This window comes from Thamnophis sirtalis, unplaced genomic scaffold (assembly GCF_051295495.1).
Source record: "Thamnophis sirtalis isolate CommonGarterSnake01/CBP01778 unplaced genomic scaffold, rThaSir2_p1.2 scaffold_5, whole genome shotgun sequence".
In the NCBI taxonomy this organism is placed as follows: domain Eukaryota; kingdom Metazoa; phylum Chordata; class Lepidosauria; order Squamata; family Natricidae; genus Thamnophis; species Thamnophis sirtalis.
This window is the reverse complement of record NW_028261385.1, coordinates 106,118,039-106,142,362: the sequence shown is the minus strand read 5'-3', so window position 1 is coordinate 106,142,362 and position 24,324 is coordinate 106,118,039. Positions and strand designations below refer to the sequence as shown.

The window sequence follows — 24,324 nt, the reverse complement described above, 5'->3', positions numbered from 1 at the left end:
ATTTGGCTAACGCAACTATTGGCTTTAAAAGCCTTTGGAAATGCCAACCTGCTCCCAGTATGCATCACTTGTTAACAGTCTAGTGCTAGCTGCCCTTTACCCTCCACTTCTCCCCTGTTGAGAGAGATTCTGAACTTACTGAATTTTTATTCTAAAGAAAGGGCAGTTGTGCCAAGGTGTATATAGTAATGTTGCATCTCATGGTAAGGATATTTTTTATGTAGGGCTGGAGTCACTCCTTCAGTCTCATGTTCTCTACAGCCATTGACTATAGCTATGGTTTAGACACTGTTGTACTGTTAGCAATTGTGTTTAGGAAATCAAGTGAATGTGCCCTTCTCCAGTTCAGATTTGTAGTTGTCTTTCTGGTCCTTGGGGAGAGGTTTCCCAAAATGAGCTGCCTTCCTTTCCTTAAGGAAAATACATTTACAGAGAGTCCAGAATTTCCTTTTTATTTCTTCCAGTGCTGAAGCAGCTGGAAGAGTTGTTGAGCGACATGAAGGCCGATGTGACACGGCTACCTGCCACAATTGCCCGCATTCCTCCGGTGGCTGTGCGTCTCCAGATGTCGGAGCGCAACATCCTCAGCCGCTTGGCAAATCGTAGCAGTGAACCTCCTCCACCACCACCAAACCAGCAGGTAAGCACCAAACCCTGCCATTTCTATCCCTATCCTGGAGGGAGGGAGCCCATGGCGACTGCATAAGATAGGGGACTGGGCGTTGCATAGAGTATACTATACTAAATGTTTCTCTCTCTCTCTCTCTCTCTCTCTCTCTCTCTCTCTCTCTCTCCCTTTCTCCCCTTAAACCTAGGTGGCTCAGCAGCAGTGAAATACCTGACTGGTGCCATCAATCCAGTGATTCAGCTAAAGTGACACGTGTACCCTTGTTTCAGTTCTGGCCCCATCCCCATCCCCTCCGTCTGGCACTCCTAATCAGATGATGTCCTCTCAGATGGAGGATATGACTGGAGAAAGGAGGAAGTGCAATCTTCCATAAGCTGCCAGTTGCACTTAGATTGCACTTGGGTGAAAAGGAACATTGGATGGACTCTGTATATAGTGACTGGAGGCTGCAGCGTCACATCTGTTACACAGACCTGGCTGCAATGCTCATCACCTTGGCCCACTCTTCCTTTGATTTTAATTTTATTTTCAGTTTGTTTACCAAGATGAGTGAAAGCAAACGTCAGGACAGACACAGCTACCTCCATCAAGATCCTTTTAATACAAAAACTGACTGGACTTGTCCTCTGAAACAGCTGGAAAAAAGACAAATCTTGATAAAGTTAAAAATAAAGGTTTCCTTGTATTTTATTTGCTTTGGGCAAAATATATGGGGGATGTAACAGCTTCTTTATTAAAATTTTAATGTGACTTGTGATCTTGATAGAAAAGTGTACATGTGCAAACAATACGTACACTTCCAGCTTAGCCCAAGATAGAGAGATTCCAGGCTGTCCTAGATAATTTTTCCAGTTGATAAACTTTAAAAGGCTTTGTAATAGAAAATAAAAATGTGCTGCAATGTGCAATTACAGGCAGCACCTACATGACAGTGTCACATTTTGTCTGAATTTATCTAAACTATAGGCTCAGTATACTTTAAATCTGTTCCTTTTATATCATAAATAATGGTTTTGTATCTTGGAATGTCACACAGTGCACACAAGCAACTTACAAGCTCATTCATGCGATTTGTTGGCCCATGAATTGGATTATTGACTATCATGGTTGGATTCATTACTTTATTACTTAGCACAATGTGTGAACCCAGCCATGGTTACTCTATCCAACAACCTCACATGGGATTGTAAAAAGATTGCAATTAAAAGATATTATGGAGCTTTTCTGAGTAAACCCCAAGCTTCTGTTCTGAGAAATGCTTTATTTTCAGAGTGGTATTCAAAAAACCAGACACACAGTTGATTTACATTGGGACATAATGCTGACACTTGTAGAAGCAGTTGTCACAGGGGCTCTTGACAATGTGTTAATCTAAGATATTTTCTAAAAAAGACATGCACCTCATGCGTTTTTGATAGGGCCCACATGATAATTCTCTGCAAGTATTTTTCTATATAGAAATTGTAAGAAAATGAGCAGCAAGCATCTTTCATTCATGTCCAACTGACATCAAAAGCTAGGTGATCAGATTTCATTAGTGTTTGCATAGGCTACCACCAGGATGTCCCAGGGCTGTAGGTATATTTGGACTAGTTGCGTTGAATGATGGCATTTTTAAAAAATAATAGTAATTGTGACTAAACCATATACATAGAATTGCCTTGAGTCACATGTCCTCTCCAAATTCCTGAGATCCAACAGTATCTTGTAGATACAGCAATGGAAAAAAATGCACAATCCAATTAATTACTTATGCTAGTGTTTCTAAACTTCAGCATAACTAATTCTGGGAGTTGAAAGTACACATATCCTAAAAATTGCCATGGTTGAGAAACACAGTTATGAAATGCTTCTAACTCTGGCTGCAGATATCTTGTTTTCTGTCTCAACACTTCTTTTGGAGAAATCATTTTCCAAGTCCAGTTGGCTGATAAAAGACCGAGAAAGGATACTTAATACACGCTGCACCTTTTAATGGAGAAACATGTCATATCGAATCGGAAGAGAACACTTCAGATTGTAAAGCACTCCTGGAATAAGCATGTCTTTGACTTCACTGAAAAGTTCACCGTCTAATAGAATTGGCAGAATTATGCGGAAGTCAGAGGCTGCAGGAAAGTTCAAGCATAGATTGCTGAAACGGCGTGACTCCTATTTCCGCTTTCGGCGTCTTTTCCTGCGGACTAGAAGCGTGGACCTATGCTGGAAATAACATTCACATTCTGGAAGTAGCTGCGATGGAGCAGAAGCTCGTCTCCCCAACTGGGAATGTGGCGTCGAACTTTAGTGGCTCTTCTTTTTTGTAACTGGTTTCGTAAAAAAACAAAACCTAATTTCTGCATAAAATAGAAGGTGATGGAGAGATTAAACTGAGTGGATAAACCAGATCCCGCTTTCGAATCCCCACCCCACCCCCTATTTATTTCTGCGGACCAGCCTTCCCCTACCCCCCTTGCTGTACTGGACGTGTAAGAAAAAAGGCAGGGAAAAGAGCAACGAATCCCACCAAAGCAGAGGGTCTCCAAGCTCGGCAACTTTAAGACTTGTGGACTTCAACTCCCAGAGTTCCTCAGTCAGCTGTTCACAAGTCTTAAAGGTTGAAGACCTCTGCACCAAAATATTCGCACTCACAATCTATGAATCAAAGAAAGCGGCAACCAACTAACCAATCACAAGGCCGCAGAAGTAAGCGGAGGTAGGAGAAAAGAACGGCCAATGAGGCTTGTCCGAAAACGGAAGGAAGTCGTGATGTTCACAGAGGGGGCGGAGCTTACCCACGTGTCCCACTCCACGCCAAAGCGGAGGCCTTCTCAGTAAACCATGGGGCGCAAGTTGGACCCGACCCGGCAGGTAAAGCGGGGGCCAGGTCGGAAGGCCCGCAAGCAGCGTGGGGCGGAGGAGGAGCTCGCCCGCTTTTTGCCGCCCGGTAAGTCCCTCTGCCAGATCTTAGTCATTAGCCTACGATGATGGTTAAAAAAATAATAATCTGATGGCACCTTTTCTGACTAACCCATTTTCGAAGGCATCAGCTTTCATGACATGCGGTTCATCTGCCCCACGCATGAAATGGCTGGACTCATGGAGGGTTAGGGTGGGGAATTAGGGTTGGGCTGAGATCGGCTGGTTGTAAAGATGGGGGTTACAGATGAGAGAGATTACAAGCATTTTAATGGATTAGCAATTGTATTGGGTTAAATCCCTTGGGTTTGTTGCAGCCTTTTGAAATAGACGAAAGCCTCTGATATGGAGTCCTTGGTGCCTGAGCTTACTTAATTTTCCTGTGGACATTTCGTTACCCAACCAGGTAATCTCTTCAGAGCACTTCTTTTATGGTGGCAGCCTGGGTGGTAATGAAACGTCTGCAAGAAAACAACCAAGCTCAGGAGTATCAAGGACTCCACAATTCAATCCTGAGCTACGTAGATTCTCTTCTATTGAAATCCCACAATTTATTAATGGATGATGCCTTCAAACTCCTGCTTTTCGAAAACAGTCACTTTGAGATTTGTTGCAGAGTGACCTGGTACTTGAGATATTAATTTGTCCTTGTTTTGAGTTGTGATGTCTAAGAATGTATAGGCACACATTTGAGATCTTGGCTCAAAACAAGGACAAGGTAAATATCAGGCAGGGCATCTCAGCCCATCTATAGCAGCTCTCAAAGTTACTGTTTTGAAAAAAGCAAGACTTTAACTTCATTGTTTAGAAAAGAAAATGTTGAATTTATATACATCAAATGGTTCTGGTCATCTCAGATGATTTCAGCAATGGTTTTAATCACCAACCTCTTTTTAATTCCCTCCCCTCCATGGCCTCACCCCAATTTAAATTCTATATCAGCTTAGCCTTTCTGTGCATTGGATGAAGTGAGCTACAACTCACAAAAGTTAATGTTTTTGCTAAAATTTATTAGATGGGGAAACTGCTAGCAAACTCCTGTTTTTTCTCTCAGGGCTGGGCACCTGGATGAAACAAAATAGGTTTCAGTTCTTTCCCCTGGCCTCCATTTTTTAGGAATGAAGATTGAATTGGATTGTTTTTTTGGTGGAGCACAGCCTTTTTTGCTATGGTGCTATTCCAGCACTCCACCAGCAAGTTGATTTTATGAGCTCTTTTTTCCTGTATTTGATTTAGGTGATTAAGTATTCAGAATTTTGCCTGTTGCTGTGCTTGGAAGTCAGGTTCATATTCCTAATATTGTTCCATACCTGTTAAGGAGATAAATGTGTTCAAATCTGTGAGCTCAAGTGCAGGGTTGGCTTTGGGTAGGGCACTAAACTTCGCACACTATTTCATGTAGCGAAGCAATGTCTCTGCTTTCCTTTTTAGGCTAGTTGTAAGAATTCTAAGGCTGGCTGTAGTACAGTACTTCAAAACATTTGTTGACATGTTTCTATTGAGAATGAGATTTCTTTGTATCTGTGTGGAACCAGAATTCTCTTGAACAAAAGTCCCAATTTTTGTTAATGTAAAAAGAGGCCATTCAAAAAGTTATGAGGGAAAGTGTTTTCTGTTGTATTGGTGCATATTTAATTTTGTGCTGGGGAGGGAAGAGGTATGGAAATTAAACTATGTTATTTACCAAAAACATGTATCTTACTAAATCAGTAGCAAGATATTTCATTTTCTTGCTGTAAACTTGGATGTACAATTTGATGCACATTTTCTTCTTCATAAAAATCAGTTTTCAGTATTTAATCAATTACATGACAACCACGCTAAACCCAAATGCCATATATCCTTCATTATGAAAGTCCCCAATATTTTTAATAGAAATCATCTCAGAGAAGACTCTGGGACTTTTGCAGATATTTTCAATTTTATGTGGAGGACTTGAGGCAATAGGATCTTTTGGTTCTATTTTTCCATAGATGTGCATTTTGTAGTTTGACAATTAAAAAAAAAGTTTGTTGTTTTTGGCATTAAAAGTCTGACTTCTCTGTTCTGTCAAATTCAGATTTGTTTGTATCAGCTTTTCCATAAGCTCTGAAAAGTTTGTGGGTTGTAGATTATCTACAAAGGTTTATAACCTGAGAAACCTATTGGTCTTTAAATGTCATGAAAGTTTTTGTATTTCTTATAAAGATTTTCCCTTCTTGAGATGTTGTGATTTGGTGTTTTTTTTTCTCCCAGCACTTGATGACAATGCAGCCAAACTTTCCAGTCATGCCCGACGAAGGTTAGTTTACATTAAACCATATTTCACAGTGTCTTTTTTTAATATGCCTGCCTATTGGTAAAAATGTTTTCAGATGATAATTGGATTTATTATACTGGTAATGCTTATTTTTTAAATTACCATATTGTGCATTGATATCCTAAAGCTGTGATGGCGAACCTGTGGCATGCGTGCCCGCAGCGCCAGCCATTCCTCTTCCTGGTTTCTGGTGCACATGCACATGCACATGCAACAATCAGCTGGCTTTTGTGTGTGCAGCAGTGCCGGAAACTGGAAACACACATGCACGCGCACACACACAAACACACACACATGTGCTGAGTTCCGTCCCCGGCTCTGCCCCCATCCTGATGAAGCAGGTAGACTGACCAACACAGACACATGGGCAGCAATCCCAGCATTCCATATCCAGCTCTTTGATATATCTTAACAGCTTCTGGTTTAGTCAGATTCTGGCCTTTCAAGACCATGTTGATGTCAGCGGGGAGCCAGGTTAGTTTACTTTGCTCCACCCACTTCCTCAGCATGGGGAAGGAGGCTTTTTTCTAGGCGGGACAAAAGTCTTCTTCACATGAAAAGTATGGAATGTCATGAAGTGCAGTATGAAGGGTTTCATCAACCCTGAAGTGCATTTGGTTGTAGCCAAAAGAACCCCCAATATAAGAAGATACTAAGATTCTACGAAGATACTAAAAATGTAAATATTTACAATTTAGTGCACAACATCTGACACTTATTGCTAGGGATTTTCACTGAGATACCAGGAGTGCTTTGGTTTAGACTTGTTTTTTTAATGCTAATTTTAGATCCCGAGATTAGTTGTCCCTGAATCATAGTTCCTATTTTTCCTAAATTGTGCAGATTAGCATTTGAAATTAGTGCTAAGTTACTACATACTTAGTAGAACATCCTCTAGATCTCAGGTAGTGATTGATCAGTGCTCAGAGCAAACCATAAGATTTAATGTGATCTTTTATGCCAGGGGTGTCAAATTGCGGCGTCACATTGCTGTCACGTATCATGACTTTTCCCCCCTTTGCTAAAATGGGGGTGGACGTGGCTAGCGTGTGATGCATCCGGGCCACAGGTCCCCCCCCCCCTGTTTTATGCTATTCAATTTTATATAGCTTTGCGATACATGTATCTGCAGTTTAATAGGAGCTTTTGTAGTTTTGCAGATAGCTTCAACATTATTAGGAAAGCATATTATATATAAGCTGTGATATGAGGCTTGAATGAAAGTAACGCCTTCATCTCTATAACTTTACATGGGAGTATTTTAATAAATGAAGCAGGAAAATAATCTTTGCAATCTTTAGGTTTTTTTGTTATCTATTTTTATTTCTGCTTATAATTACTATTTGCTGCCCATTTCTCTTCATATGAAATGCCAAATGTGACACCCATTTGTCTTTGATTCATCTATTGTCCTTAATCAACCTCACCTTCATTAACTTTTTCATGTGAAACTCATCAGTTCCTGCCACAAGTTGCCTGCTTTGTTCTTGATTGCACAAATCAGTTCTTATTGGTTCACCATGTTTACATGTTTGGTCCAGTGAAGTATTATGAACAAGCTTCTTAAAACTGTCAGGAAAGAGCTCCATACTTTGTCTCTCCAACCAGTCCTTTCCACCTCTTTTGAGTCACACAGATATCCACCAAGTTTTAATTTTGGGAAAAGGTGGAAGTCACATGTGCTAGTCTAATCTGATGAAGTAAGATGGTCAAATTTAATTTTGCCATTGCCTCTTGGATCGCTTATGAGGTCTAAGGCAGTGTTTCTCAACCTTGGCAACTTGAAGGTGTCTGGACCTCAATTCCCAGAATTCCCCAGCCAGCATTTGCTGGCTGGGGAATTCTGGGAGTTGAAGTCCAGACATCTTCAAGTTGCCAAGGTTGAGAAACACGGGTCTAAGGTTTATGTTGCAGCAAAATATCCTTTTTCTGCTTACAAATTATGCTTAATTGTTATTTCAAAGTTTTCAATATTGCAACTTGGCATGCTAGTTGATAGTAGCGTAAAGTTCAAGGAAATAAAAGTGATTATCATCAGAACCATGAGTTTTCCTGCCAGTGCCTGAATTTTGAAATTTTTTTTTAGGTGAAACCTTTTGACTATATTCATAGACTAATGTTTCATTTCTGGGTCATAATGAGGAGTGTGTGTTTCATTGCATTCACGGTGCAATGAAGAAATTCCTCATGATGTGACAGCAATTGCAGAAAGAGTCTGCAATTCAGAGTCTGTGATGAGAATTGCTGGCAAATTTAAACTCTTGAAGCTTTCATTTTTCACCACGTAAGGAACCCATCTTGCATCAACCTTCTGATTTTTTTTATAATTTTTTTTATTTTTATTACATAGACAACACATACACACAACAATGGGAAAAAAACACAAAAAGAACCCATAATCACATACAGCATGTCGTTTGGTTACAGGTGTTTTAACATTTATCATTCTTATACATTTATTATTTCATTTAATAGGTTATAATATACAGTTTGGGTTGTTTTGTTTACCATCCCTTCCTCCTGTTGTAACACCACCTTATTTTCCCTTTCTTTTCTCCCTCCCTCCCTTCTCTACTTCCTTCCTCCTCTCCTTTCCCTTCCTTCTTCCTGTACCTTTCTCCTACTCCTGCTCTTCCCCTTCCTACCCTTTCTCCTCCTCTTTCTCTCCTTTCCAACCTCCTCTCCCTACCTCTTTCTTCTTTCCCCCGTCTTCCTTTCATTCTCTCCTCCTCTCTCCCTTTCTTTTCTATTGTTGTTGGTGTGCCTATTTTGAATCTCAGTTTATGTTTCCTTGGGATGGTATTTCCGCCAACCCAAACATAATTTAGTATCATTTCTTATTCCCTTACCTATGCTAATCTATCCTAACTATATTTCCCCCCCCCACACACACACTTTGTATCTCTCTGTTGTATATATACTTATATATTTAATACACACAACAATAAAAAAACATTAAAAAAAACCATCATCACATACAGCATGTCGTTTGGTTACAGGTGTTTTAACATCCATATTCTCGAATAATATTTACCATATCAGATTTTCCATCTAATATAACTAAATACCTCACTTTCATTCTACAATATATATTCAGTTACCATTAGTATTATTTTCCCCCAGAAAATATGCTTATGTTCCTTGTACATCATACTTTCAAACAGAAGTCTTATTCCTTCATTTTTTGACAAAATATTCTAAATAGTCACTACATATATATACCAATTTTCAATTATTCCCTTATTAAAATTATTTATCAACAACAAAATATCATTATAGTACGTTCTTAACGTTATACATTATATCACCAGTCCTCTATTAAGTATACATAAAACCATTATTATCCTTATCCTTTTTAAAGCAAAAAGTTCTAAAGTATTCAATTCATAGATATATTAATTTTTCATTGTATCATTGTTAATTTATTTCACAGCATGATTGTGTTATCATTTAACTTCTTCAGTTAGAGCATGAGTAAATCATTTTTCATTTCCAAGTTTTTTCCCCCAGCCACTGATAAAACAAGTCCCATATCTTAGAAAATTGCTCGTCCTCTTGTTCTCTAATTTCAAGTGTCAATTTACTCATTTCAGCACAGTCCATTAATTTTCAAATAACTTCTTCCTGTTTTGGTATTGTTTCATTTTTCCAGTTTTTTGTAAATACGATTCTGGCTGCTGTTAACACATTTACAATCAGATATTTTAAGTCTTTGTTATAGATTTCTGGTATGATCCCCAATAAAAAGACCTCTGGTTTAAAGTCTATTTGTTTGTGTGTCATTTTCTCCAGCCACATGTGGATTTTAGTCCAGTATCTTTTAGCTTCAATGCAAGTCCACCACATGTGGTAATATGAGCCCTGTACCTTCTGATATTGAAGAACATCATATAATGTGATACAAACCTTTCTGTGGAATACAAATTTAGCAGCAACTTCTCTTTGAGAGATCTGCCAGCTCTCCTTCATTAATTCATCAGCCTTTCTCATGTAAAACCTGTTGGTTTCTATCACAAATCCTCCCTTTTGTTCTTGATCATACAAATCAGCTCTCTTTAGATCACTATCTTTAGATTTTATTTTTGCCATTAATGCACAGTACTCATGAAAGAATAATTATCATGATAAACAACCTGCATATAGTTGTGGAATTTTAGTTGGAGAGACTTTTTTGGTAGTCAGAAATTAAATCATGGTACATTGCACTGTCAAGTATTCATTGCAGATTTCTATTTCGCAAACCGTAGCCACCTAACATTTTCTCATAGCAACTTCCCAACAAATGAAGTGAAAGAATTGATGCTAAAAAAAACCTACATCAGAGCTTGCAACACATCAGTCCTGCCATCTACCGATGACCTATAATATTAGAGGTGTTGCTTTTCATTCAACCCAATTTTTTCATTAGGCTTTTTAGCAACAGTTGACACAATTTTCCTGAAATAAGCACCTCCACCTATTTATAGCAAAATTGAGGAATTTAAAATGGCAATAAGGGAAAACCAACATTTTTTGTTCTCAAACAGTTGTTTTGCTAATTAATCATTTTAAATGTATTTACTCAAAAGTGTTACATCCACGTTCCTGGTTTTTACTGTCTTGAACATGGTAGCTTTTTATTAATTCTTCTATTTCATTTTAGAGCTGCAAAAAGACGGGTTAAATCTGAGCAACTGCAGAAGAACAAGAATGCCCCCAATCACCAAAATGTGACAGGTACATTGATAGAATCAAAAAAATAGTTCATTAAGCTTATTTAGGCAGGTTAGTTGGAGCTATTACTATTCAGGGTTTACAATTGATGGATGTAGAGCAGCAATGTGTTTTCCCAACTTCGTATCATCCTAATTCAGGAGACTAGGAAGGATATTCCACTTCAGACACTGGCTTGTATTCAGAACCTGGGTTCTAGTGGGACAGAGTAGGCAGAATGAGGATGGGATCTGTCCTTTTCTTCCTCCAGGCCCAACATCAGCTTATTGCAGTCTGTTCATGTCAGTTGCTTGGACCCCAGGGACTCAAAGGCTCATTCTATGTCATTTATAAATCTTTTTAGAAAACTTTCATTTTCCCACCCGATGAGAATAACCGAGTGTTCTGTCCTCGACAGATACAAAAAGATTAACAAACCACTGTTAACAAATTTCATAATGCTCTATATTCTCAGATGTAAGTTTGGTAAACGAAAGCTATTTTTGTGCCACTTTGGTACGCCTATTCGTTTACCACTTGTAGACTAAAGGTTATTTAGCAATTCTATTCAACGAATCAGCAGAACTTTAGCAAGATTGATCACTTGGCATATATAATCTTCGTCCAAATGAAAGTTCTGTGACATATACATTAAGCAGGATCAGGATTCCTCAGTTAAGTACAAAAAACAAAAATAGGAATGGTTGAAAAGTAGTCGAATTGGGATTCAGTTACTACTCTGCTGGCATTGATTTGCTTGGAAATGTGACCACATCACGCAGCAATGGCAAACCCAGTATTTTCTGTTGCCATCGTTAACTGAACCCCGTTAGTTATTAGGCAAGGACCCACATCAAACTTGGTCCCTCCCAGCCCCGAGCTTCAGTAAGATAAAGGACAAAATGTCTCTTCCTCAACTCTCTTCATCTGCCTATGCCCTATGTCCATGATGGTGAACCTATGGCATGGGTGCCCAAAGTGGCAGGTGGAGCCATGTCGCCTGGCATGGATGAAGTCGCCTGTTCCTCTTCCGGGTTTGTGGCGTACATGCACGAGCAACAATCAGCTGGCCTTCCTGCGTGCGGCCGTGCCGGAAACTGGAAGAGCTTGTCTTCCGTTTTCCGGCATTAGCATGTGTGCCAGCCTGCTGATGCACACCAGTCACTGGAAGACTAGCTAGACGGGGCACACGTGCATGCCAGAAACAGGAAATTAATTTTCCGGCGCACGCATGCCCCCTGAGCAGGTCCTTTTCCGGGTTGCAGCTCTGATGAGCGCGGGTGCCATAACTGCCCCATGTCCTCTGCCACACACACCCTTCATCTCTCTCCTGCCTTTTGACAGCGCAGCTACCCTGCCTTCATTGGCCCTGCCGACCCCATCGGACTTTCACCATCTTTCTCCTTTCATTCTTCACCATCTACATGAGGTGAAGGGCTGTGCTCCAAAGTAGGCAGACAAATTCATTGTAGTTGTCTCACGGTGTTCTATTGCCCTTCTTGGCAGCTAAAAAGAAAACACTCAAGAATGCAAAGAAGGGGAAAAGTTCCCCAGAGGACAACCCAACTAACGGCAGCACTGATGCGGCCATGCAGCTCCCTTCCCCTGCCTTAAGGAAGAAAAGGTCCAGGACCGAAGAGAGTGAAGAAGACAAAGAAGAGAGCATGGCTTTCAGTGATGAAGATGATCTAAGTGAGGATGAGATTAGGGATGACTATGGAGTTGCTTCCTCTAGTGATGAAGAGGTAAGAATATTTGGCAATAATGCTTTTTGGTGGCTGTTACTCAGATAGATGGAAATGTTCCTTATTTATTAAGGTGGAAGTTGTTGTCATTGTCTCTTATTTGAAATTTGTGTCTCTGCTCTGTCTCTTGGGCCATTTTGTCCCTGACTTAGGACCCTATATTCTGTGTTGGGACGCACTGTAATCTAACATTTCAAAGCAGCTGGGCTATCAATACAAACGGAGTATACTAAGAGACTTGTATGTTTTTCATTTAACTTGGTTACTAAGACCAACTCTGGGGATCTGCCTGAATGACCAAGAACACCTGAAAGGCTGAAGATGATGTTTGTCTCACGCCTAGGACAAAACTGTCAGTTTTGAGTGTTGTGCAAGAGATACCACAGTGGCTTTCCAAGGGTGGTGGGAAGTTTGTTTTATTTATTTGCCTCCTAGCTTTTCCAAAGGTTTGCTTTGAGCCTTGCTGAGTAATAATGAAAAATAATGGTCACATTAATCTTGCTCCTTCCTTCCTCTCTCCTTCCACCTCCATACATTCCCCAGTATTATAGTCCTGGGGGAAAGCTCCTCCACTGAAATAGGATGGTCTGCTGCAACAGTGAAGTTTAATGAAATTATTTTTATAAGGATCTCTTACTCCTATTTTGTTTTGGTTTTTTTGTGACTGGTTCTAGTCTGTTCTAGTGTCACCATTACAGTTTATAAAAAGGTAGCTGCGTTCACAGAATGAGTACATATTTTATATATATTTTTTAAAAAAAGACCACAGATGGGATTCTCTAAGGCAGTGGTCTCCAACCTTGGCAACTTTAAGACTTGTGGACTTCAACTCCCAGAGTTCCTCAGCCAGCTTTGCTCTGGGAACTCTGGGAGTTGAAGTCCACAGGTCTTAAAGTTGCCAAGGTTGGAGACCACTGCTCTAAGGCAATGGTCCCCAAGCTTTCGAGCACCAGGGACTGGATCAGTGGAAAACAATTTTGCCACGGACCTGAGGGGTGTGTGTGGTTTCACATGCTACCTAGCTCCTGTGCATGTGCAGATGAAGCTTCACTCACTTGCGTGGCTTGTTTCCTAATGGGCACAGCTTGGGGGTTGGAGATCCCTGCTCTAAGACCACCCAGATTCGGGAAGCCTTCTCGATCTAATTAAATGAAATTGATGTTAATATACTTTTCCTTCCCATTCCTTATATTGTAGATCTGCATTATTTAGAGTGGGTGGGGAGAGGATACTCCTGGCCTTTGGTTAAGTGATTCTTTGTGTGCTTTTACATTCAGCTTCTGCCCATAGAACGAGCTGCTCGAAAAGAAAAGATGGAAGGGTGAGTAATCCAGAATATTTAATTTGGGGGAATTGCTGAGCCTTCCCCCCTTACAATGGATCCAATGTTTCTCCTACTCTATGAGTCCCTTTGCAAAATGGTTTTCTTCTGGATTGCAGGCAGGACATCAGTGAGGATGACAGTGAGGATGAGACACCACCATCCAGCCAAAGGATAGAGCAAAAGGAAGAAAAGGATGCAGACCTGCAGCTCAACATGGAAGCAGAGGAGTGCTTCGTGCTTCCCAGTGGGCAGGAGATAGAGAAAGAAAATATCCTTATCATGGTGGACTCAGAGAATATTAAAGGGGGTTGTCCAGAGTTGCTCTGTGCCTCTTCCTGAGTCTTTCCCTAGAGATCCCTTTGTATGGCACAATTTTGTTACAGGGAAGGTTTCCCAACCGTAGCAACTTTAAAACACATGGACTTCAGCTCCCAGAATTCCCCAGCATGGCTGGATGGGGAATTCTGGGAGTTGAAGTCCACATGTCAAAGGAAAGCCTTGATTATAGTGTCTGTATGGTGAATTCATATAGACCCCTTAATACTCTGTTAAACTTTCCATAAAAGGATGGCATTTGCTTCCTGAATTGCTTTCTTGGAAGAGAGCTTGGGTATCAATACCTCTCTAAAACATTTCAGTTCATTGCCATTTTAGGACTGTTTTTAAATGAGATAAATATGTAATAAGTAAATGAATGTGGTGTGGTTACAGTGTGACACACTTTCGCAACCAGTTTGTATTTTGGATGGTAGAATATGAAGGTTTAAAGCTTCAACTCCTAAAGTTGCCTTTTTGGGATTCAAAGTACTTTGCTTGTAACTTTTATATTTGTGCAAGAGGACCAAACTAAGTACGGGGATTACCAAATCTGGACTGCAAAAGAATATTTTTTTCTGTCAACTAATAGTCTTAGTTTGTATTTGTGTAATCCTAACTAGTGGTCCCTTGTTTGGTAGGTTCCAGTTACTCTTTTGTGCCCCCGTTGTGGAGGCGTGAAGAAGTTGCTGATGGAATCAATAATCTCTGGAGTCTGTACTGCAAAAGGCTGAGTAAGCTATTAGTAAAATAGCTTGGTATTTTATCTGACTTGGTATAAGACAGTTTTATTTGTGGTTGTTCCTTAACTCCTTTTCACCTGCTCAGCCTCCTGATCTCCAACTCATTCATCAGCGTATAAAAGATAACATGGAGGTGCTTCAGAATTTCAGTTCAAAGCGAGAGGAAGGACGCTCAAGGCAGGAATATTTATCCCTTCTGCATCAGGATCTTGCCGCCTATTACTCTTACAGTGATTTCTTAATTGGAAAGATGACAGAACTCTTCCCTCTGTCTGAGGTACTCTTTTTCTAAAAAGATTTTTAGTCAGAAACACAAAAATGTGGTGGCTGCAGTCAACAACAGACCTGAAATCTTGGCAGATAATTATGTTGGTGCCAAACTTTTCTCAGTCTTCAATTTCTTTTGTTTGTAAGTTTCACTGTATTGTCATGCAGATCAATGTGCACACTTACATTAGTGCAGATCTGCTTGCTGCAAGAACTCCAGTATAATTGTAAATATTCCTCTTCTTCCCTGCCATCAAAGCTTCTTCCCATATAATATTAGTTCTGGCTGACAAGATGCTTTTTGCCTTTAGATTATTATCGGGAGACTAAGAACTGGTCTTGGTTTCTTGCGTAGCATCAATTGACAAGAACAAAGAATGTTCAGTTTTGTCCTATTCACCTCTTTAGATAGATCAGTATTCTTTAAATCAAGTGTCAGCTCAATACTTCTACTCCATGGGGGGAAAACAATGGGTGTATAACCACTGCTTCTTGATGAGGAAAAATTCCCATTCTTTCGTTCTGCCTACTTTTAGCTGGTTGAATTCTTGGAAGCCAATGAGGTCTCTCGACCAGTGACCCTCCGCACCAATACACTGAAGACAAGACGCCGTGATTTAGCCCAGGTCTGTACCTGAGCATCCCCAGCCTTTTTCTCTCCTCTGTTGCCATGATTGGAAGAGCTAAATTGCCTCCTTTGTGTTGCAGGCCTTGATAAATCGTGGAGTGAACTTAGACCCTTTAGGAAAGTGGTCAAAAACTGGGCTTGTTGTTTATGACTCCTCTGTACCTATAGGTGGGTGCCCCCTTCTTCTCTTTCTCCCCCAAATCCTGCCTGTATACATGCGCTCTGCCATTGCTTTCCCTGTATTTATCCCTTTGGTTTTTCCTTTTATTCCCCTCTCTTAGGTGCCACCCCAGAATACTTAGCTGGACACTACATGCTGCAAGGTGCCTCCAGCCTTCTCCCTGTTATGGCTCTGGCCCCTCAGGAGAACGAGCGCATTCTGGACATGTGCTGTGCCCCAGGAGGCAAGACCAGTTACATAGGTACTCATGCTTGTTGGGGAAGAATGGGTTCAAATTCCCCATTTTGGAGACTGCCCACCATCAGTGCTGCTCTTTACTCTCCATTAAAAGGCAGGCTCCTTCTGAAGGTCCACTTCTCCTCTGAAGACAGAAATTGTCATTCTCTTCCTTCTGTAGGAACAGTTGTAGGTTTCATATTGGTTTAGTTGAGTTCTTGCAACATAGCTCTCACTTACAGGAGAGGCAAAGAGTTGAAAAGGTTAAAAAAAAACCAAGTAATAAGATCTGGGCTTACTCTTCACCCTCTGATTTCTCATTCTCCTAGCAAGAGAACCAGATGAAAACAAGAATAGAAATAATGCCAGGAGATCCAGTTTTAAGGCCTTTAACAGAGTAAAGTATAGTTCCATGTTTCCGTGGACTTACATAGAATCGGTTGTAGCTCCCCCTTCTATGTTCTTTCCCAATTTCCTCCTTTGAGCCCAAGGATAGAACGCAGCTATCACAGGGTGAGCTTTAGGTGGAGAAATTAGAAGAGTAACACTTTGTTTTCCTGTAGCTACCATTTTATTTTTTATTCTTGAGAGGGAATGTCGAGGATTCAATGCGGGCAGGGATAGAGATATCCTGAGTTGACAGAAAAGAAGAACCCTGTTAATATTTCAGCCGGACTAGTATTTGAATGCCTGCAATAAACACAGAAGTGCATATGATGAATTAAAGAATATTTCTGGTTCTGTTCCCATTCCATTTCCCTAATCCCTGGATTAAAAAGGAATTTTTTTATTTATTTCCTGGGATTTAGTAGAAATGGCATGGAGAATTGGACTTTATCAAGGTCTCTTAATGTCAGACAGAGGGTTTTTAAATTGATATAATTTCTTCTTCAGTTGTTGCGGCCCCACATGGCATGGCTAGAGGGAAAGTGTGTGCATAGGTATAGTCTTTCCTCCTGTCCTGAGGTAATTGTTTGGTAGGAACCAGTGCAGTCAAGGTTTAGGTTCATCTCTTCAACTTTAGCACCTTTGTCTCATTTGAGCCCCTTGTTGTCCGTCCCACTAGTTCAGTGGTTCCCAAACTTGGCAACTTTAAGACTTGTGGACTTCAACTCCCAGAATTCTCCAGCTCTGCTGGCTGGAGAATTCTGGGAGTTGAAGTCCACAAGTCTTAAAGTTGCCAAGTTTGGGAACCACTGCACTAGTTGAACCAGACCAGACCATCAACTTCATAGGAAATCTGAAACTACTTTGATTGAGATTGGCATAATAACCGAGCCGTGCAAGTCTGTGCTATATTTATTTATTTTATTTGTGAAACCTATTTACTACCTATCTTGCCATGGGGCTATTCTAGGCAGCTTACAATAATAAAAAGGAAGAAAAGGAAAGAAGCTCAAACAGAAGTAAAATAATAGAACAATAAACAATGACAAAGGAACACAAAGGGATAATACATCAAAATGATAACCACAAAGATGAGTAGGTAGAGAGCAAGTGGGGAGGTAGAGTCTGCCATCAGTCCAGAAGCCTCCACCACGTGGAACCACTTGCCCTCTGCTCACCCATTTGGTCCCCCAGGCCAACTGGCAGATCTTTTGTCCTCTCCCTTCTTTATACTCCTGTGAAATAGGGAGATTTCTAAATCCCTTTCAAATGTTATCTATCGTGGACTCTTGACATATTTCACCTCTTGTTGCTTTGGTAATGAAGCCTGCATATCCTGCTCATCTTCCTTGTTCTCTGTATTTCTCATAGGAAGTAGGGTTAAAGTGCTTTTCAGTTTTGTTTACTAAACCAGTGTTTTTCAACCTCGACAACCTTTAAGCCGTGTAGAGTTCAGCTCCCAAAATTCCCCTGCCAGCCTTCAAATGCCATAAAAAGACAGTTGCCACCCTTGTTGCCTTGGTTGTTGCTAAGTTGTTTCATAACTAGCAACCTAGAGGGAACTAAATGTCATCTCTGGCTTTAGGGAAGAAATGGAGAAATCTTGTCCTCAACCAACTATTTTTAAAAATGGTCTAATGAGTTTAGAGCTGTGCTGAGTAACCCACAGAGAAGTCTACTTTATAGGAATGCAAGCAATTTTCTCCATTTTGTACAGAGGAGAAGGATTTGCCTATGTAGGACACTCCAAAACAGCAAATTGTGTGGAAGAAAGGGAAGCCTCTTGGGAGTTGCAGCATCATTGCTGCAAAGGCAGCCCTGACGCGCACTTTTCTCTTCTGCCCGGCAGCCCAGCTGATGAAGAACACAGGGGTGATACTTGCTAATGACAGCAATTCGGAGCGTTTGCACAGTGTGGTGGGAAACTTGCACCGCTTAGGAGTCACAAACACTGTTGTGAGCAACTGTGATGGGCGCCAGTTTCCTAAGGTATGCTGCTGCTGAGGACATTGACCCCATGTGTCTTTTGAGATGAGGGGCACCTTCTTGGGGTAACTGTCGGGGGCAAAGCTGCCTCAACCTCCCCCTTCTGGGCCAGACTCGTGCCCAGGTTGCTGAGGAGGCCAGGAAGGACCAGGCATGGCTGGTTTGCCTTCTGCTCTGTGGGGAAGACTAGACTTCAAAATCAGAGTTTATTCTTCAGCTATTAAGCTGATCAAATCAAGAGCAGGTAGAATCGAGAGAAAGTTCCTTCTAAGTCCATTTTTCTTCATCTTAAGGTACTGGGTGGATTTGACAGAGTCCTGCTTGATGCTCCCTGCAGTGGTACTGGTGTTATTTCAAAGGACCCCACAGTCAAAACTAATAAGGTAAATTTATTCATTCTCACTACATGAAGCACAGCAGTATCAGAATGGGCACACAGAGTAGCTCAGAACGATACATCCATTGTTCCTTCTGATAAATTGCTACAAGCTGGACCGAGGTGCCTCTTTAAGGATACCTGAAAGAGGTGAAAGGTTTTATCAGGTCAGGAGTTAAAACTTTTGGCTGGATCTGTCCCTTGGAAGAATTGGTCATGGAACTAAACAGTGTGAAAGGTCCACACTGGGTTGGTGCAGGTCTGGCATATAAATGAGATTAGTTCAAAGAGAATTTCAAATAATTGAAGTTGCGGAGTAGTCTGAACTCTTGTGGATCTCCAGAGTATATTTAGAACCCTGATAATAAAATGTATATTGCTGAATAAAACTGGTTTTAACAGGTTCAAAGGGTATGCCAGTATGCTGAAATAATATTTTTGAAATAATAGTCTGAAAATAATTGGTTTGAATTACTTGTTAAGATGAGTGGCTATAGAACTCAAATAAATTTTAAAAAGCAACAACACAAATTCTGGCGAAATGAATGCTTTGACCAAATCCCTTAGCAACACCTCCAGGAAGCAACTCCCCAACTATGAGCACTATCCAGGCAATCCTCTTCTGTCCACATTCTAGACCCGTGATGGCAAACCTATGGCACGCAGGTGTTGCCCATTCCTCTTCCGGGTTTCTGGTGTGCATGCACACGTGACAATCAGCTGGTCTATGTGTGTGGCAGTTCCGGAAACCAGAAGAGCTGGTCTTCTGATTCCCAGCATGAGCATGCGTGCTGGCTAGCTGATCGGTGCATGTGTATCCAGTGCGCGCATGCCCCCCCTGGGCAGCTCCTCTTCCTGATTGCAGCCCAGACGAGCACACTGTTCTACACCAATGATGGTGAACCTTTTCGGCACCAAATGCCAAAAAGGGAGTGTGTGCATGCGCGTGCGGCACTGAGTGCCAAAAAGGGAGCACTTTGCCGTAAAGGAACATTGAGTGCTGAAAAGGGGAGCACTCGTCTGGGCTGAAACCAGGAAGAGGAGCTGCCCAGGGGGCCTGCGTGTGCCAGAAACTGAAATTCTGGTTTCTAGCGCGCGCATACGCGCCAGCCAGCAAGTCTTCCGGTTACTGCCGTGCATGCACATGCACCAATCAGCTGCCCTGCGTGCAGGCTCACACCGGAAAATGGAAGACCAAGTTTTCCGGATTCCAGCACTGCCACACACACAAAGTCCAGGTGATCTTTGTGTGCACATGTGCACAAGAAACTTGGAAGAGGAACGGGTGCACTGACGACATTGCTCTGTGTGCCACTTTGGGCACGCATGCCATAGGTTCGCCACCCCTGTTCTAGACCCTTGCTGGTGGTAAAAAAGGCACTAAAAAATACAGAGTTCAGTCCCCCCTCTGTCTGCTGGTGGAAAGCTGTAATCTCCCCTTTTAAAAAAAGTACTGAGATTTGTTTCTATTAACATTCACCTTCCTGTCTTTCTTCAGGATGAAAAGGACATTTTGCGCAGTGCTCACCTACAGAAGGAGTTGATCCTCAGTGCCATTGACTCCGTTAACGCAGCCTCTGAGACCGGGGGATACGTTGTGTACTGCACTTGTTCAGTCATGGTAGGTGTCTGTTTTATTTGCTGCCTGCACTGATGCTTTTGTTCTGCTGGAGACGTTGACCCACCTGACTGCCTGTGCTCTGTGGTGACAGGTGGAAGAGAACGAGTGGGTGGTGGATTATGCCCTGAAGAAGCGCAACGTCCGCTTGGTGCCAACGGGTCTGGACTTTGGCAGAGAAGGATTTACCCGGTTTGTATTCTGAAAAATAAAGTGGGACAGTGGAGATTCATTCAGATGCTTCGGGTATTGGAAATGCATCACTTTTTCTTTGCATTTATTTATCTAGGTTTAGGGAGCGTCGTTTCCATCCGTCCTTGAAATCCACACGCCGTTTCTATCCTCACACCCACAATATGGATGGTTTTTTTGTGGCCAAATTGAAAAAATTTTCCAATGCCATTCCTAAACCTCAGAAAGGTAATAAGTCTGAGAGCTTGCCTTTTTCAGAAACCTTGTTTTGCTAACAAACAACACCCACCAGGAATCATAAACCTGGAAATAAATTAACATCTTCAACCAGACTACATTACTTTGCTGGATTACCCTTCATCTTGCTATCCACAGAATCTATTTAGTTGAGTAACAAGCTTTTATTTTGAGATGGACCTGAACAGTACCTAAATAATTGCTAGGAAAAGGGCTAAAGAATGGAAACCAAGGAGAAAATTAAGTATGTTGGGGAGATTGTGAATGTCACACCTCACTATTATATTAGATGTCACAAGTAGATACTCTGCAGTCGATATTTGAGTTGAGATGCATAACCTATGGAGGCAGGCTGCTATGCATGTTTAACTCAGACAAGTATTTTGCTGAGCCCAGGAAGCTATCATGCAGGGCCAGAAAATCTCCTTTGAAGTGTAGGCCAAGGATGCCTTTTTCGATCCAAAGCCCTCTTGCCTGCATTAGACCCAAACGCTGCACACCTTTACAATAATATGTGTAAATGAATTTGACATTTTACAAACGTGTTCCAGTGAAGCTAACTCTTAAAAGTAAATTAATCAACTGTAAATTACTGTGTGGTTTGAACATCCCAAAACCTTTCTCTAATAGCAGTGAGGAAGGTGCAGTTTAAATTAAAATGAGAATTGGGTTTGTACCACCTCTTCTCAGAACTTTTAGTAATAATTGGGACCCAGAAATCTCCTGTTAAAGATGTTAAAACCTGAAATAAATTAAAAACTGAAAAACATCGTAATCTGATGACTGCTCCTAATCTAATTTTATTTTTTAACTTCTAGATGAAGTGCCCAGTGAGGAGCTAACAATGCAAACAGTAAAAAATGGATCTGCTCCAACTGAACCTCCACCTAAAAAGAAAAAAGATGCAGAAAGTAAAGCCAGTCCGCAGCAGGCTTCAAAGCAAGAGCTTTCAGCTGCAGTCGCAGCCAGGAAGGAGGCTAAAGGGGAGTTGAAAGCTAGTAAAAAGAAGAAAGCGCTTGCTGCCTCCAAACAAAGCAATTTTCAGAAAAAGTCCAGACTCTTGAATGCTGCTTGGCCCTCTCCTGGAGGACTAAGGGCTAAGTCAACTCCCAGAAAAAAAGGCAGGGTACAACGAAACCCACAGTAGGAGGAGGCCATTATGTTTGATACACCATGGAATAATTGCTGGCAATTCTGGGATGACTGGTGGGAGATCTTGACTACCAAGATAATGTGTCCTGGCAAGACTTGTGCAAAAGTGATCAGGCATTTCCCCTTTGCACTTCAGATGCTTCATTTATTTTTAGCCTGTTGAAGGGCAGAGACTATTTGTATGAGACCCCTACCTCTCATTAAAATTTTCCTTGATTTCATGATGTGTGTGGATAACACTTCCTTGTCATCTGCAACCGAGTTCAACACTTGGGACTATGCAATGATTAATAAATATAGGCTTGTTATCTCGGGCTGGCAAAAGCTTTAAAATTCTTGGAACAATTTTGCAGAAGGCTAATAGACATTGCAAGCAAGCACACACAACTTTATGCAGAGCGTAATTTGGCTTCATTTAATCATAAACCAATTTCATTGGTTCCTGGTTGCTTTCTGAGATGGTGGGTTTGGATTTTAAAAGTGGCAAATTACATATATGGAATTTTAAAAACAAAAGGCTGTATTTTAAACTTAATTGCACACAGGTGCAGCATGGTATAGTGTTACGATGTTGGAGAAGGATTGGAGAGACCAAAGTCTTAATCCACACTCCCCAGTTCAGCCTTTTAAACATGATCATGGGGAATAAAATAAAGGGAGAATTCTGTATAGGATGCCTGGAGCTCTTACAGAAAGGGTGGGTGTAAGTCTAACCTGTAATGATAAAGCTCTGCAGCTGAAGCCCTGATCTATCTTGCTGCTCTCCCAAAAATCCAATAGATTTTTGTTTTCAGATGGTGGAGCTCTGGGTGTCTTTTAAAGCACTCTCAGCTAGTGTGTTCCTAGTCAGAAGGTCTGGGGCTTGAAAACCTGCCAAGGCATTTTTGCTGCCTATCTAACTGTGTGGTATGTATCAGTATTTTTGTGGGGGGGAAGTAAAGCAAGTACATTTAATTTGAAGGGATCCTAGGAATGCTGCACAGTTGTTTGTTCCTGAACAGAAACATATAATAAAACTACAAAAATTAAGAGTGAATTTGACATGCTCAATAAAACCTAGCAAATTTATATTGCTAGAGGTTGTAGAATTTGAGTGACAATGTTTTTGGATCAATCTTTTTTTCTATTCTTTGTTAGTTCAAATTTTAATGCCTGCCCTAATAGCAGGGAATGAGTATGGACAAGATGGGAGATAAAATGGAACCAGGTATTTGGTAAGCTGGAGTGCACTTGAACGTCCAAGAAGGCTGTTCCCCTTCAAAGTAGTCAATGAAGACTCAGCATATGCTTTAACTGCTGAAACCACAGAATGCTGTGTGAATTCCAGAATACAAAATGAATGTGAACTGAGGATCTGGAAAGAAGGCAGGAAGCCATCTGGGTAATGAGGTAAATATTACAGGGCCTCCTTTTGTTCCAGATCATGTTGGTCTTTCAGCTCCTTTTAAGGAAAGCAATTCATTTTGGACATTTAAGAATGTTTGGTTGAATTCTGTAATGATCAACATGCTTGTCAATAACATGGAATAAAAATGGGCAAAAAATATATATATTTTCATTTAGTAGATATCTTTTGGGATCTTTTTTCACGGAATTACACTATACTGAGCAAATTAGTATTCCTTCCAAATGTATACTCCACTGTTCACCCACCCAGGTTCAGATAATCCGTGAACAAGTTAAAGTGTTTGGACAGAAACCTGCTCTCTGCTCATTCTCAGGTGTCCATATAGGTATATATTCACCACCCAAGCTACTTACCGCTATCACTGCCCAAAGTGAGCCATCACAATTGCAGCTCTTAATGCCTGCTGATGCTGCTGTGATTTTCATGCCAAATCTCATACTCTATTTGGAGAGCAAGATTCAGCTGCAGGGAATGATAATCAGCCGAATGTTAGTGGGTCCTCTGACTTCTTTTGTTCAGCTGAAAACAGCTTCTGCAGGCAGGACTTGCTGAAGCCTAACTCCCTTTACAAGCTACAAATATGTCTTGACCACACCAGTGGAAAACAGCCAGGAAGGAGCAGATTCTGAGTAAAGAAAGAAGTCCCTGAAAGGCAACCATTAAACAGCTTTCTTTTCATTCGTTCACCTCTGAAATGCTAGGTTACTGATTTCAAAAGATTCAGAAGCTAATATTACAAGGGAATCATCTGTTCCATTGTGTGCTTTCTGCTTTTCAACGTGTAAATGAAACTCTGCCTGCCGCTGGCAAAGGCTTCTGCAGGGGTTGGTCGGTTGGTTTTGGACAGGATCAGCACGTCCCTTCAGCATCCTTGGTCGCTAAAATTTAGGGGTCTACGCTGCCAAGCCTTCTGATCCCCAATAGCTCCGGTGGGAGCTGATGGGGATGATGCAAAACGGCGGCGGGCATTAAAGAAAAGGGGGGAAAAAACACCAGCCGGATCCTCCCGCTTTGTCTGACGGGTCGAGCAAT

The 24,324-nt window shown here is 41.2% G+C and overlaps 2 protein-coding genes across 2 annotated transcripts in view; both read left to right on the top strand.

Moving 5' to 3' along the window:
- CHD4 (chromodomain helicase DNA binding protein 4) overlaps positions 1-1,318 on the top strand; it is a 31,088-nt gene extending 29,770 nt beyond the window's left edge. The window contains exons 39-40 of the mRNA XM_014067590.2: positions 465-640; positions 816-1,318. Coding sequence (XP_013923065.2) covers positions 465-640; positions 816-833 — 194 coding nt within the window. The 3' untranslated portion in view covers positions 834-1,318. The remainder of the gene's footprint in view (positions 1-464; positions 641-815) is intronic.
- A 2,079-nt stretch (positions 1,319-3,397) lies between these two features.
- Positions 3,398-22,105, top strand: NOP2 (NOP2 nucleolar protein). The gene is made up of 16 exons (XM_087716423.1): positions 3,398-3,554; positions 5,762-5,807; positions 10,468-10,541; positions 12,024-12,262; positions 13,540-13,583; positions 13,703-13,854; positions 14,722-14,921; positions 15,448-15,537; positions 15,620-15,707; positions 15,821-15,961; positions 18,173-18,312; positions 18,603-18,692; positions 20,184-20,306; positions 20,398-20,495; positions 20,593-20,723; positions 21,551-22,105. Exons 1-16 carry the CDS (start codon positions 3,449-3,451, stop codon positions 21,877-21,879), a joined length of 2,091 nt encoding a protein of 696 aa, XP_087572549.1. The 5' UTR covers positions 3,398-3,448; the 3' UTR covers positions 21,880-22,105.
- Positions 22,106-24,324: the final 2,219 nt, after the last annotated feature.

Coding starts and splice junctions, on each gene's coding strand:
- NOP2 (XM_087716423.1), top strand. CDS start 3,449: ATGGGGCGCAAGTTGGACCCGACCCGGCAGGTAAAGCGGGGGCCAGGT. Junction 3,555..5,761: donor CGCCCGCTTTTTGCCGCCCG/GTAAGTCCCTCT, acceptor TTTTTCTCCCAG/CACTTGATGACAATGCAGCC. Junction 15,708..15,820: donor TGACTCCTCTGTACCTATAG/GTGGGTGCCCCC, acceptor CCCCTCTCTTAG/GTGCCACCCCAGAATACTTA.